Source organism: Schistocerca nitens, chromosome 1, assembly GCF_023898315.1.
Source record: "Schistocerca nitens isolate TAMUIC-IGC-003100 chromosome 1, iqSchNite1.1, whole genome shotgun sequence".
NCBI classification, from domain to species: domain Eukaryota; kingdom Metazoa; phylum Arthropoda; class Insecta; order Orthoptera; family Acrididae; genus Schistocerca; species Schistocerca nitens.
In genome coordinates, this window is record NC_064614.1 from 172,860,693 (window position 1) to 172,874,386 (window position 13,694).

At 44.5% G+C, this 13,694-nt stretch overlaps 1 protein-coding gene across 1 annotated transcript in view; it reads left to right on the forward strand.

Moving 5' to 3' along the window:
• Positions 1-11,342: 11,342 nt before the first annotated feature.
• The window catches only part of LOC126244840 (retinal dehydrogenase 2-like), a 67,017-nt gene continuing 64,665 nt past the window's right edge, over positions 11,343-13,694 (forward strand). The window contains exon 1 of the mRNA XM_049948269.1: positions 11,343-11,464. Within this exon, the coding sequence (XP_049804226.1) occupies positions 11,429-11,464 (36 nt within the window). The 5' untranslated portion in view covers positions 11,343-11,428. The remainder of the gene's footprint in view (positions 11,465-13,694) is intronic.

Genomic DNA, 13,694 nt, shown 5'->3' on the forward strand with positions numbered 1-13,694 from the left:
GCACGTCTTCTCGCTGCGGCGGGCTGCGTTTCCGGCCTCTTCGAGCATCTTAGCTGCCGCGGAGATTATCTCTGCTCCTCCGAGTGTACTCAACACGTCAGGGCCTGGTCACTGGCCAGATACCCGTGCGTGTTAGGCGTTAGGGTTGGTGCGCTGTTGGATACATATAACGGCGCCTACGAAGGCAGCACCAACACTCCTTTGGCAGCCCTTGACTTTGCATCCGTTTCCGCCCCCAAACATGGAAGACACGGTCACACTAGAGGTGACGAGGTCCTGAGGGACAGGGTTCACCATAGGGCGAACTGATAGACGAGGTTTAGGTTCCATACTACGAAATCCGCTCATCCAAAACGTCCTCCCCCGCCTAGATCCGGAAGAGGAACGTAAACTCATGATGAGGGTCATAAAAACGGAACGACGTAGGGAAAAGGCTAGGAATGAGTTAGCAGAAAAACGTAGACCTGAGCCCGCATCTCGTGGTCGTGCGGTAGCGTTCTCGCTTCCCACGCCCGGGTTCCCGGGTTCGATTCCCGGCGGGGTCAGGGATTTTCTCTGCCTCGTGATGGCTGGGTGTTGTGTGCTGTCCTTAGGTTAGTTAGGTTTAAGTAGTTCTAAGTTCTAGGGGACTTATGACCACAGCAGTTGAGTCCCATAGTGCTCAGAGCCATTTGAACCATTTTTTTCGTAGACCTGAAAGGAAAACCCTCCTTAACCATACGACAGAAAACAGGAAAATGGAGCGAAAAATTCTCCCGAAAACAACAGGAAAAATAGCAGCCAAAATCCGGACCAAACGACGCGCAAATTCACCTGCACGCAAAACAAAGGGAGCAGAGGTGCCGACACGCCACCATTGTCCCCCAGTTCAGCATACTGAACAATCCGGAAGCACCCCCCACCACCGACCCCGAAACAGGCCCCAGCGGTGGCGATAGGACAAACGAGACTGCGGGCCCCAAAAGGGAAACCCAACAAGCTCAAAGCTACAGATGTAGAAGCAGATTCAGTAACAGAAACCCTCTGCCCACAAAGCCCCGACACCCCAAGCAATGTAGGAACAACACAACCGCCCCCCTCCCCCCCCCCCACACACACAGACACAACACAGGGCGAGGACGGTGAATTCCAACTTGCACGCAAAACCGCCTGCCGCACCACACCACCTACACAGACAGGCCTTCAGCCAACACAGAACGGATTTACAACACTCACCGACGATGCGGAAAATCCACCTGCCCCAACCCCACAACAGACCGCTACACACTGCCCGTAAAACGTCCGACTCTCACCCATAGTGGCCACCTTCCCCACCACGTACGAGGGCTATTCCGAAAGTAAGGTCCGATCGGTCACGAAATGGAAACGACTATGAAAATCCGATAAAGCTTTGCACAGATGTGTTGGGTAGTGTCTCTAGTATAACCCCAGTTAGCATCACGTCGCTCTTCTCATTTCTGAGCTCGCAGTGAGTGCGTAAAGATGTCTAGAAAATAGTGTCTGCCGCCAAGTACGGGGGCCTGGTGAGAAATTTCCCCTGAAGCTATGCAGCTAACATTACATAACTGTCGTGCTGTTCCGTCTTCAAGACAATTCTCAGCCGCATTCTGCAGGGGCAATGAAGATGCTCCTGCATCGTTTTCAAATGGAAATGTGAGATTACCCACAATACAGCCCGTAATCGTCTCCCTCTGAGTTTCAGCGCAGGTCACATGAACCGCTGGTTATGAAGACAACATTTCGGCACAAGACAACGAGCCGTAGGCCAGCGTAGAGAATTGGCGGAGAGCACTGGCGGCTGCCTTCTATAGCGAGGGTATGGGAAAGTTGGTACAACGCTACGATACACGTCTAAGTCGGGTCGGCGACTATGGAGATAAGTAGCTGCAAGGTGTATCTAACTGTTGCAAATAAAACATTTTTGATTTTTACCGTGGTTTCCATTTCGCGACCTATCGGACCTTACTTTCGGAATAGCCCTCGTACAAAGACCTGTACACTACCATTAAAGCAGCGCTAGGTGGCGATCACTTCCAGGTCAAATAAGCAGGAGAGGATTGGATCAAACTGACACCACGAACCCTAGAGGACTACAACACTGTAAAATCCTTGCTCAACGAAAAAGACGTCCCACACTACACCTATCCCATCAGAGCGCAAAAGCCTCTGAAAGCAGTAATCAGAGGATATAAAGTCCGCCATAACCACACAAGATTACGACGTACGATCGGTCAGGCGACATGGCTCCAGACAAGAAAAACCGCTCTACGTTGCCACATTAGTGGACACTCCCCAACACAGACAAATTTTGCAGGAACAAAGACTGATGGCACTGGTTGTAACTCCAGAGCCACTAAAACAACGATCGAGAGCAGCTAGTGTTTTAACTGCCAAATGACAGGGCACGTTAATGCAAAATGCAGCATGCCAACGAAATGTGTACGATGCGCAGGGGACCACGCTTCCCGAGACTGCAAACGGGAGAAAGACGAACCCTTCAAGTGCTCAAACTGCGGCGGAGGACATACCGCCAGCTACTTGGGCTGCCCCGCACAAAAGCGTGCACGCGAGCGCCGACAAGGGGACGCGAAGGCCACGGCCAAGACAAATCCCGCCAAAAAGCAAGGCAGCACAAACGCTGAGACACGCAGGAAAGGCAACAGGCCTGCTGTAGACAACCCACCCGCGACAGCAAACGCACCCACCAACAATGACAACACCCCTCCCACCACATATGCAGTGGCGCTCTCGCCTCAACCACAGACTGCGCCAAAACAAGCACACCAGGCACCAAACAGGAAAACGCACAAACAGACACACACACCCAAACCCGTCGACAACAACACAAATACGCAAGCACACTTCTCCACTGCCATCACACAAATCATAAAACTTATGGACATGCTCATCAAGTCAATGAACGTGGGCTTCGAGAAAATCACGGCCGAAATACGATCGGCAGATAGGCCCACACAGGAAACTGTGACAACCAGTGTCATCAGTCACCACTATGGATAGGCTGGCTATCCAGGGACTCCGAATGTTCACGTTTAACGCTAATGGTCTCGTCCAATAGGCAATCGAATTCAAAGAGTTCTTGGCGGACGAAAACATCGATGTATGCATGGTGTCCGAAACTCACCATAAACAAGGAATCAGGGTAACGGCAGCAAACTACCTCAGCTACAGACGAGACCGACCAACTGCAGGAGGCAGGGTAGCAATCTACATTAAAAGGGGGATTTCACATCACCAAGTATATGTACCAGACATGACGCAGTAGGAAACAGTAGCAATTGAGGTAACGACAACCACAGGTCTGGTAACTGTGGTTGCGGCATACCGTCCTCCCATACGCACCTTAGACGAAGAAGACATCGCAAAATTAGGGCAAGTTAGAGGCAAGCTCGTAGTTGGGGGAGACCTCAACGCAAAACACATAGACTGGCATTCCAGGTGCGCAAACCTAGTGGGCCGACAATTGAAACGCATCGCGCGCACCCACCACCTACATGTGTGGGGTCCTGACGAGCCCACACACTTCCCCCTGAACGGCAATAGAGCAGACTTTTAGACATAGCTGTTACGAAAGTTCTCGCAGGTTTTGTGGCCACGAGTTCGCTGAACAGAATTTCATCCGACCACAATCCTGTAATCTTTGAAATCGACGTGTGCGAGTGGCTACCGCCCATCCAACGTCCTTGCATTCATAGGCCCATAAATTGGGAACAATTCAAGGAAACCGTAACAGCAGGAATAGTTAATATCCCGCCCACACTAGACAATGAACATCAAACACTGAGAAGTTTTACCGACGCGATCCTAAAAGCAGCAAAGGGCGTTACACCCAGGCCCAATACAGTCCCTCCTCCCACCCAGCGATTGCCACCCCAGCTGCATGCCCAGATCAGACACAAAAACAGGGTCGCGAAGGAATGGAAACTAACGCGAAACCCGAACACCAGGAGGTTGCTCAATAGGTTACAAAGAGAGATGAAGGCGTCGTTCACTGAGCACATAAACCAGCAATGGTCAAACCGCCTCACGACACTAAAAGTGCAGGACAATAGCCTCTGGCAAGCCACCAAGTAGCTCAGTAAAAGACGCGCAAGGATGCCGCCTCTGCACGGCGAGCGAGGACTACTGTTCAGTGCCCGAGATAGCCAACGCACTCGCCGACGTCTTCGAAAAACAATTCACACCAGCAGAGGCACAAGACCGCGAGCATGAAAGAATAGTTAGGCTACAACTAGCAGCATTTCTCGCGGCAGATGACGATGTCACTGACAATGCACATACCTTCTCCCCAGAGAAGGTAGCCAAAGCCATCAGATGACTGCCCACCAAGAAAGCCCCAGCCCACGATCTCCTCACCAATGAACTGCTAAAGAACCTGCCGCAGCTAGCGATAGAAAAACTTACAGAAACCTTTAACGAGATTACACGATCACAAAACTTCCGTAAAGTGTGGAAACATGCCGAAGTGGTCGCTATCGCTAAGCCAGGAAAAGACCCATCTTCACCCAGAACCATAGCCCCACAAGCTTACTCCCCACGCTCAATAAGTTATACGAGCGCCTCCTACTGGTTCGTATAGAACAACACATATGCAGAGAAGGAATGCTCCCCCAATTCCAGTTCGGATTCCGTAACGGGCACTCAGCGCCGCAACAACGACTGAGAGTAGACGACGCCGCCACAGAAGCCTTTAAGGGGCTCCGGAACGCCCTATACTTGCAATGTTAAAATAACGCTTATAAATTACATATTTCCTCACAAAGTATTTGAGGTAGGAAGTTGAACTTTTTACAGATTATTTATTGGAATATGGGCTACAACTTAACACAGGGATTTTACAAAATTTTAGTTCAGTTATTAAAGATGAGTTTTTTTCAATTGTAATGAAAATTCACAACATTTTTTTGCAATTTTTTATTTATATATTCAAAAATATACAGTTTTTTTGGAAAAAGGCTGTGTTAAATTATGCAGAAGGTACTGTGTAACATTTACTGAAAGTTTGAAACAAATATGTTTGGAAGATCCTTAGAAAACATGTAATTAGTATGAGAAAATAAAAGTTTTGGGAACTGAGCGACAAAGATTGGATTAACGTTTTAGTGCATTCCAGGTCCATAGGATGGATTATCTTCATCCTCTGCAAACTCCTCCTCCAGCTTCCTCTTGTTCCTCCTCCTGTTTACTCTTGCTTGTATTTCTACTCTTTACAGCCCTGTCTGCAGCCCGAAGGCGTTCCTTGTCTAAAGCAAGCATCGCTCGTACCATGTTAGAACCTATCTTCATTCCCATATTTCTAAATACCTTGCACCTTACAATGTTGCCATCATTGAAAGTCGCAACAGCATCATACACACCAAAGTGAAGTGTTTCTATTCCAACAAATACAGTCTTGGGGATGCTCGACCATATAAAACTATTTACACTTTCATTGGGGTTTTGAGTTTTTCCGTGAATACACTTTTTCAACAGTTCAGGTGCTGCTAAGTCTCTGAAAATAGGTTTTATCACCTCCATTATTGCATGAGGCAGACTATGCTTATGAGTGTACACTTCACCAGTTAGCAATCCTTTGTTATATTTACACCAACTGTCTTCTTCTTTGGGACACAAGCTATGTTGGGGATTTTCATCGTCTTTATTGTTTACAGTAATAACACATACCTTTGGCTTGCCAACATTTCTCCTTTTCTTAAAAGCCTTCAGAGGATTTCTAATAACTTTACTTTTACTCATTATTATACTTCAACAAAACAGAGACTCTAGAAACAGAATTAATTACGAATATTTTTGAGAGAACGACAGAGTAAATAAACATTAAACAATCGACAATCACACCAGCGATATATATTGAACCATCACAGGTTAGCCACAACACATACTTTATCTCACATCACTAAAATGTACCTGATGAACACGGACGTTAATAATAACACCATTTGACAGCAGTTTAACAGCGCCACAGTGGGTCACGCCCATGTAGAACACATTTCAAAAAAAATTTAAAAATAGTTGTAGTCTTCGGAATTGAATAAATTATATATCTATTAAAAGGTAATAGTCTGCAAATTCAGAAAACGCAAAAAAGTAAAAATTGAACTTTTCATGATTTTGAGCCTTTCCGGAGCCCCTTAACCGGAAACGCTACTGTGGCCTTGTGCTACTAGAGGTAGCCAAGGCGTTCGATAGTGTATGGGACACCGCATTATTGTGCAAATTGTACACACTAGGGTTCCCCGGCCATATCGTTAACCTACTGGGTAGCTACCTATCCAACGGAACTTTTAGCGTCAAAGTAGACGACGCTAAGTTCACAAAGCGCAGGTGTCCCAAAGGGGTCGTTGCTAGGCCCAGTATTGTACAACATATACACCGTCGACACACCGACCGCCCCACAGACACAAACAGCGCAATACGCTGACGATACTGCGTGTTTCGCGAGCAGCAGCAACAGAAGAATCGTCACTAACAGATTACAAAACCTGCTCGATAAAACGGAAACCTGGTCCAAGAAATGGCGGATCACCAAAAATAGCGATAAAACCCAAGCAATAATGCTAACACAGAGAAGGGGAAAGCGCTCCCTCCCACACCGCAGGCGCCAAAACGTCCCACTCCGACTTCACAGAAGAGACATCCCCTGGAAGACCACAGCAAAGTACTTAGGGGTAACCCTCAACCAGCGCCTCACTTGGAGGCACCATATCGAGGACCTCCGGTGGAAAGCCAGCGCTCGAATGAGTATCCGCTACCCCTTCCTAAACATAACCAGTAGCCTCGCTGCAACCACAGAAGTGCGACTCTAATGTACACTAATGCGGCCCAATCTCGAGTACGCCTGCCCTGTCTGGGGTTACGCAGCAAATACTCACATGGTGAGGCTGCTAAGGGTTCAGAACAGGGCACTAAAACGCGCGCTACATGTCCCAACCAGATACCCAACAGCCGACACACACGTGGCAATGGGAATGAAGTTTCTGAAAGAAAGACTCCGAGAACTCGCGGCCGCGTTCTGCGAGACCACGAGCAACTCGGAAAATCCTCTGATAAAAGAACTTGGGAATTACCCCCAAGTACAGGAACCCTACAAAAGACCCAAAGTAATCCTGCAATAACTGCAAAGTCAAGAAAACAACACAGCATAACCGTTAGGAAACACAGTAAAGTCAGGAGCATTTAACAAACGCTAACACAACCAAAATCCCGTTCATCTGAAGGAAATGGCGCAGATCAGTGAAAGACTTGCTTGCTCTGTGAATGCACAATGCCATTTCGCCATCGCTGGATTTTAGAAACACTCTGAGCGCGAAATTATGGCCCATGTGTAAGGTGTCAGGCAAATCCAACACCTTCCATGAAAACCCTGACATGATAAGCAAATCCAGCAGTATGTCACATAGCTCCGAATAAATCGTGACATTAAATTAACCAAAGTAATACGATTAACGAGTGAGCAAATGGAATACCACAGACTAACACAAAAATGCCTAAATGCATGTCATACCTTCCACCGTGAAACAGACGCAGTTCCGAGGGGAGAAACGAGAACAGAAGCCGAGAGCAGAACCGTGTTAAGCTAGAAGGCCCTACGATAAGGGACGGACACCCACGTCGCCAGCCAACCGCCAGGACCACCCCCCAGCCCATGTTAAAAGATAGAGCCCTCCAGAAGAACAGTATAGATCTTACGATAACAGTAAAAGGGCCACACCAGCTGCAAGTTTTAGTGTGAGACTTTCTCGCGTCTCTGTTACGTTGCAAACGTTAAAAACATTGCCCCACCACGAAAAGTATAACGTTTCTCATTGGATGGACAGAATTTTTGTAGGCGGAGCTTAAGGTTAACACTGAGACCCTGATTGGTCAGATGAAAACACAGCCAGATAGTTTTTTTTAAACGAACTTCGATAAATTGTAGTAAGGAGAAGTTAGGAGAGAGTTGCTTCCGAGACGGCGAGCTGTATGGAGCTGCGCCGTCCGCCGCCCCCTGACGCTGCCTAACCAACGACAAGGTAATGAACGCACGCAATGCCACTTAACAGCGCATAAAGCTTCACTCAGAACTGCAGAAGTCTCGTCTGTTGCACCCCCTTTTTACGTAATACTAGTACCGATCGTCAATTAAATCTCATGGTGTTCACATTTGCTACTTGAAGTAAAAATCTGAAACGCGATGATTTTTCTGTTATGTAATTATTGAGAATCCACATCAGCCACTGTAATTTACGACAAGTTAGATAAGTAATTAAAGATAATTGAGGGTCACTGTTGACCATTTTGATAGTTTTCTCTTTTGTGAAATTTAATTTAAACCTAGATTATAGGTGTGATATGGCATAGGTCATCCTTCGATCCATTGTATAACTTGGAAATCCATTCAGGGAATATGAGTTCACATTTTTGTTGAACGCAGTTGGTTTTTATCATCCTGTATTAAAACATTTCCTTTTATCAATAGTGCAATTTATAAACAATGTTTTGTGAGTAGAATAAAATTTCCAATGGTAAACTTAACTGCTTTTTTGACGTTATTTTACCAGCTAACTAAAAATAGGAAAGCCTTGAACCCCTACCACTAAATTTAGTTAGTATTAAGATTCTTTTACAGAGGGTGCAGTGGAGCTGACGCTGAAATCATTAAGTATTTGGTTATATCATCACTAGTCTCACTGAACTCTTCTGAACTCTACATGTCATGTGTGATCTGGCGTCTCCTTACCAGCAACAGTTCCCATGTTCAAACTAGTCAATTCCCTAAAAAACACGCTCAGAGCGTCATTGCGCGAAAGTGGTAGGGAGAAACGACTTAGAACAAACAGACACCACGCAGAATGTTAGACATGTTTTCACGTGCTTGTAGAGAGAGGGGCAAACCGTTCACTACCTTGAAGGGGTGTGGGAGAAGTGTGATAGAAATGTCACGCGGTTTTTAACGGGCCTTCACAAGTTCAGTGTTATTGTCAATACGTCAATATAATGACCGCCAGAAGATGAGAATTGTCGTATTGTCAATACAAGAGCTACTGAACAGTACTGATGCCGACCAAAATATTCTTGTATTGAGCGTTCGTTGTTCACATTTTTCTTATTTGTCTTGTTTAGGCCTACAACATGTATAATACAGTCGATACATGCTACGTTCAAGCGATTTAGACTCCAAAATTTTTAAAATGAACAAAGAATGATGGCTTAATTTATTTAGTGTTACAGAAATATCCCTTGCCTATGCCACCAGTAATCAAAAGTATTTTTGATCAAGTATTTAAAATTACTTGCTAGTATTGTTTGAAATTTAATGTGTTAATATCCACAAACACTCGAATGACCTGCCTGTGGCCAAAAATGACAAATTACTTGTCAACTGGCATTGCCTATTTCATTGCCGTATTTTGTTTTTTCTATTCTTTCTCATATTAGCATTAGTAAATAATTCCTGTCAGGTGTGGACATATTAGAACACAGCATCGTTGGCATTAAAGGTAATTTATAATGAATTAGCTACAATCAATTGCTGTTATACGTGTTTATGTTCCCATGATGACATTTCAGGATGTCTGGCACGCCATCTTCAGATGTTCACGTTTATTTATGTATCGTTTGCATTGTTTCTTTACTAATGACATTGCAGAATTTTGCAACGAAAGTTTTTAAGATCGCTTTTGTTGTAAATAAAGAAACAATGCTCACTATCTGTATAAGTATAAACATCTAAAGGTGAGGTGAACATAAAATGAATATACTCTCAGAAACGCGAGTTTTGAGGCATAATTTGTTGGTGTGGCGGTCGGGAAATGGGTGCCATTCGTATCGGCGCGTATCCGATGACGTCAACGCTTTACTTTATACGCTAGGAGTGCTGCTGTCGACGCGTGAGGGGTCGTCTCTGGACATCTGAAAAATAGGTGGCACTTGTGATTTTTTGTTTGAAGTAAAATAAAAGGTAATAGCGTATTAATTCATGATATAGTTATATTCCTTACACTTTTATCTTTAACAAATCATATTTGTGTCCATATCGGACGCTCCCTGTAAACACTATACCGGGTGGAAGGATCCTTGCATTCATAATACCGGTCATCGACGAGAATTCCCGAAGCTCTCCTATTAGACCTGTAACAAAATAATTATGTATAAGTCATTTTGAGTGTATTTTCTACCAGCATACTTAGAATAATTACTGGAAATATTAAGTTCTAACAAAATACTGACACGTTGAACAAAATGTTATTTATTTCGCAGAAAAAAAAGCTTGCACCGAAAATAAACTTCTGAAGATATCGCAAAACCACTACGTATGATGTCAGAGAACTCAATTTAGAATGCCGGCACTAAAATCTGATCAAGATCGTACATACTACTCTAAAGTTACGTTTCTCGCCAATCTGAAAAACACGGTTTCGAGAAAAATGCGTTTTAAGTTTTGAGTTAAATTTTTTTTAGTTAAGTTAGACATACATCTAATCAGCGATCCACGGACCATACAGAAATCCTTCCAGATCCAAAATGAGGACCTCCTCCATCTTCTTCGAGGCCATGGTGGTCCTGTGGGCCTCTTTGGTAGTTAAATGCTGCTCTGTTCGTTCGATACGCGGTTCGCCCGTATTTGTGCAGAAGTTGTAACAGGCTGGTCCGATCTCAGGTTCGAGTACTTTCATAATTTCCATAACGCCTGTTAGGCCGAAGTTGAAATTAGATACAGCTACAATGGCCGCGATATCGACTATTTTTTCCCACTGTGAATGGTTTTCAGAGACCAGGCGCAACCGTTAAAACTTCCGTCGGTGTTTTGAGTCTAACATCCGAAGCATCGTTCCGACAAGTCAAGTGATAACATGTCGAATTAAATGGGTCACCAGTTTCTTCGGTATCTGACATATCCGTCCGGAGCCGAGGCACTTCACAAATAGCCTTGTAACGCGATAACGGAATTTCTGGAGAACTTTGGATGAACGCTACAATAGACATCCCAGAGAACATCCTAAGCAAAAAAAAAAAAAAAAAAAAAAATCGATTTTTGAAGTTTTTAAAGAGGACTGCCCCCCTCGCCCCTAAATAAGTTTGTGAATTAGGTCCACGGGTCGCCAAGGGTTACCCATACTTGCTGCATGACCTTCGCCATGCACCGTACGGTGACTTGTGGAATTCATATGAAGACGAAAAAAGTCGCAGCTGACCTTCATCTGTGACGCATTGTGTCTTGTGATTACTTCTCTCTGTAGGCCTATCAGACGTAGAGTTTACTTATCTTTGAACCGACTTCCTTTTATCTTTATGATGCTTGTCACGGGCATTACGTAACTCCAAGTGTTTTATAAACTAGGCAAGAAATCTGTCTGCAGTCAGTACGCCTCTCTTGCCAGGTTGTGCCGATTTGTGATATCCTTTGTCCCACCTTCCCTCATTATTCGTCATGGCTGACAAAGTTCCAGCACTCAAATACACACAGGTAATGTGCATCATTTGAAATCACTTTAAGTAACAAAAATAACAATATTCTGTCGAGAGCATTTTTAATTCACTTAGCGTGGCAATGAAATGTTTTATTTAATGAAAGTCAGTATGTGCACTATTATGACTGCACACATGTGAATGCTTGATGAACACAGGGTAACAAAAACCACAGGGAGCAAACAGAAAACTGCCAATATCAATTTACAAATCCCACACATCCCCTTAAACTGACATCGACTCGTAATGTGAAGTTCAACTGTATAGTCACTCCCCTACTTATTTTACCTGTATTCAGACAATACATAACATTCTTAGGCGATAATCTGGCAATTAGTTCACCTTGTAGAACGTAGATAAGTCGACCCTTTTTATTAAACAATACTTACTGCCCTTTGCTTACTGCTTTTCTAACTGAGAGCAAATTCACGGTATGTTTTGAGATGTAAAGAACGTCAGATTATCCTGCTTCTACTGTTCTACAGCATAGGCCAGAAGGAAACATCTAGGGGTCTCTGCTATTAGGCCATCACCTAATACGCTGATCGCTGAGCTTTGGTATTATCAAGCTCCTCTCCATCGTCAGTCGTATCAATCGAGGCACAAGAATCTAAATAACACACCTCCCTTTCTTGTCACTTTTAAGGATCATCTGCAAGAAAGGCTTTCTTGTGTTCAGACTGTTTTCTGGTTGCATATCCTTTATCGTTATTTTTTGACGAGCATCCTCCTTTTTCACTCTTGCTAGAACAGTGTTTTGCAGTAGGTTCTGTTTGTTCCACTTGTACAATTTAATAATGCGTTCTGTATGACTTAGTTCATTGGGATTTAGCGCCAATTTCTCATTTCCGTTTCTTTCTTCTGGTTTGACATCTTGTCGTAGTTTTACTTTAATAGAATCTCGGAGGCTACGTGCGCCACTGTTTTCCAGAGCCATATCAGGCTGGTAACGATTCCTATGCGCTCTTCACTCCCGGGAACTCCATTTTCCACTGAGCTATACGTGGCTTGGTATTATGAAGCTTCTCTCCATCATTAGTCGCATGTATCGAGGCACAAGGATCTAAATACCAGACCCCCCCCCCCCCTCTCTTGAGGCTGTTAAGAAGCTGCTGCAAGAAAGGCTTTCTTGTGTGTTTTCTGGTTACATTTTCTTTATCGTTATATTTTGACGACCTTCCTCCTTTTTAGCTCTTGCTAGAACAAGGTTTTGCAGTATGGTCCTGTTTGTTGCACTTGTACCATTTAATAATGCGTTCTGTATGACTTAGTTATTGAGATATGACACCGGTTTTTCATTCTCATTTGTTTCTTCAGGTTTGACATTTTGTAGTAGTTTTACTTTATTAGAATCACCGGTGCTACCTGCGCCACTGTTTTCAAGAGCCATAATCATAGGCTGATAACGATCGGGTTATCCAGCCAGGAGAAAAGTTCCTATGAGCTCTTCAGTCGCCGGTTACTCCATTTCATTTCATTTAAAAGCGGCCGTTATGATTCGACCGCAGTATTCGTCTACCGACTTGCAATCACCTACTTTGGTTGTGCTTAATGTTCTAAGCAAGCTAGACTCTTAAGTGCTCTTTTCCAGGGCCGTTCAAGCTTCTGCTGCCGTATTCGTGTTCCATATATGGGCATAATTTGTCTTGTCCATGAAGAGTACAATCCAGGAATGCGACTTTCTTTTCTTCCAAAGATCGTCCAGTTTCGTCGCAGCCGAAGGAAGGTTCTCTTTAACATCCCACACTTCGTCGTGGACAAGTTACGCCTCCACTTCAGATTTCCACGTCGAATAATTTTCCGAGCAACTTTTCCAATACTGGGAGGAGTTTAGATGAGGTTGTAACACTCATTTTAGGCCTGGACGTTAAAATAAACGGCAGTCTGTATGTGCGAGCGATCAACTGACGAAAATAAAGTAAAACATAAAGTCGGCACTCATGTAACTTCACTTACTCTGGAGTTCCACGCACTACTTCTATGTGTAACATTTCTGAAACGTCCTGGGCCCATACCTTTGGGCCGGCCGGCGTGGCCGTGTGGTTCTAGGCGCTGCAGTCTGGAACCGAGCGACCGTGACGGTCCCAGGTTCGAATCCTGCCTCGGGCATGGATGTATGTGATGTCCTTAGGTTAGTTAGGTTTAATTAGTTCTAAGTTGTAGGCGATTGATGACCTCAGAAGTTAAGTCGCATAGTGCTCAGAGCCATTTGAACCATACCTTTGGTT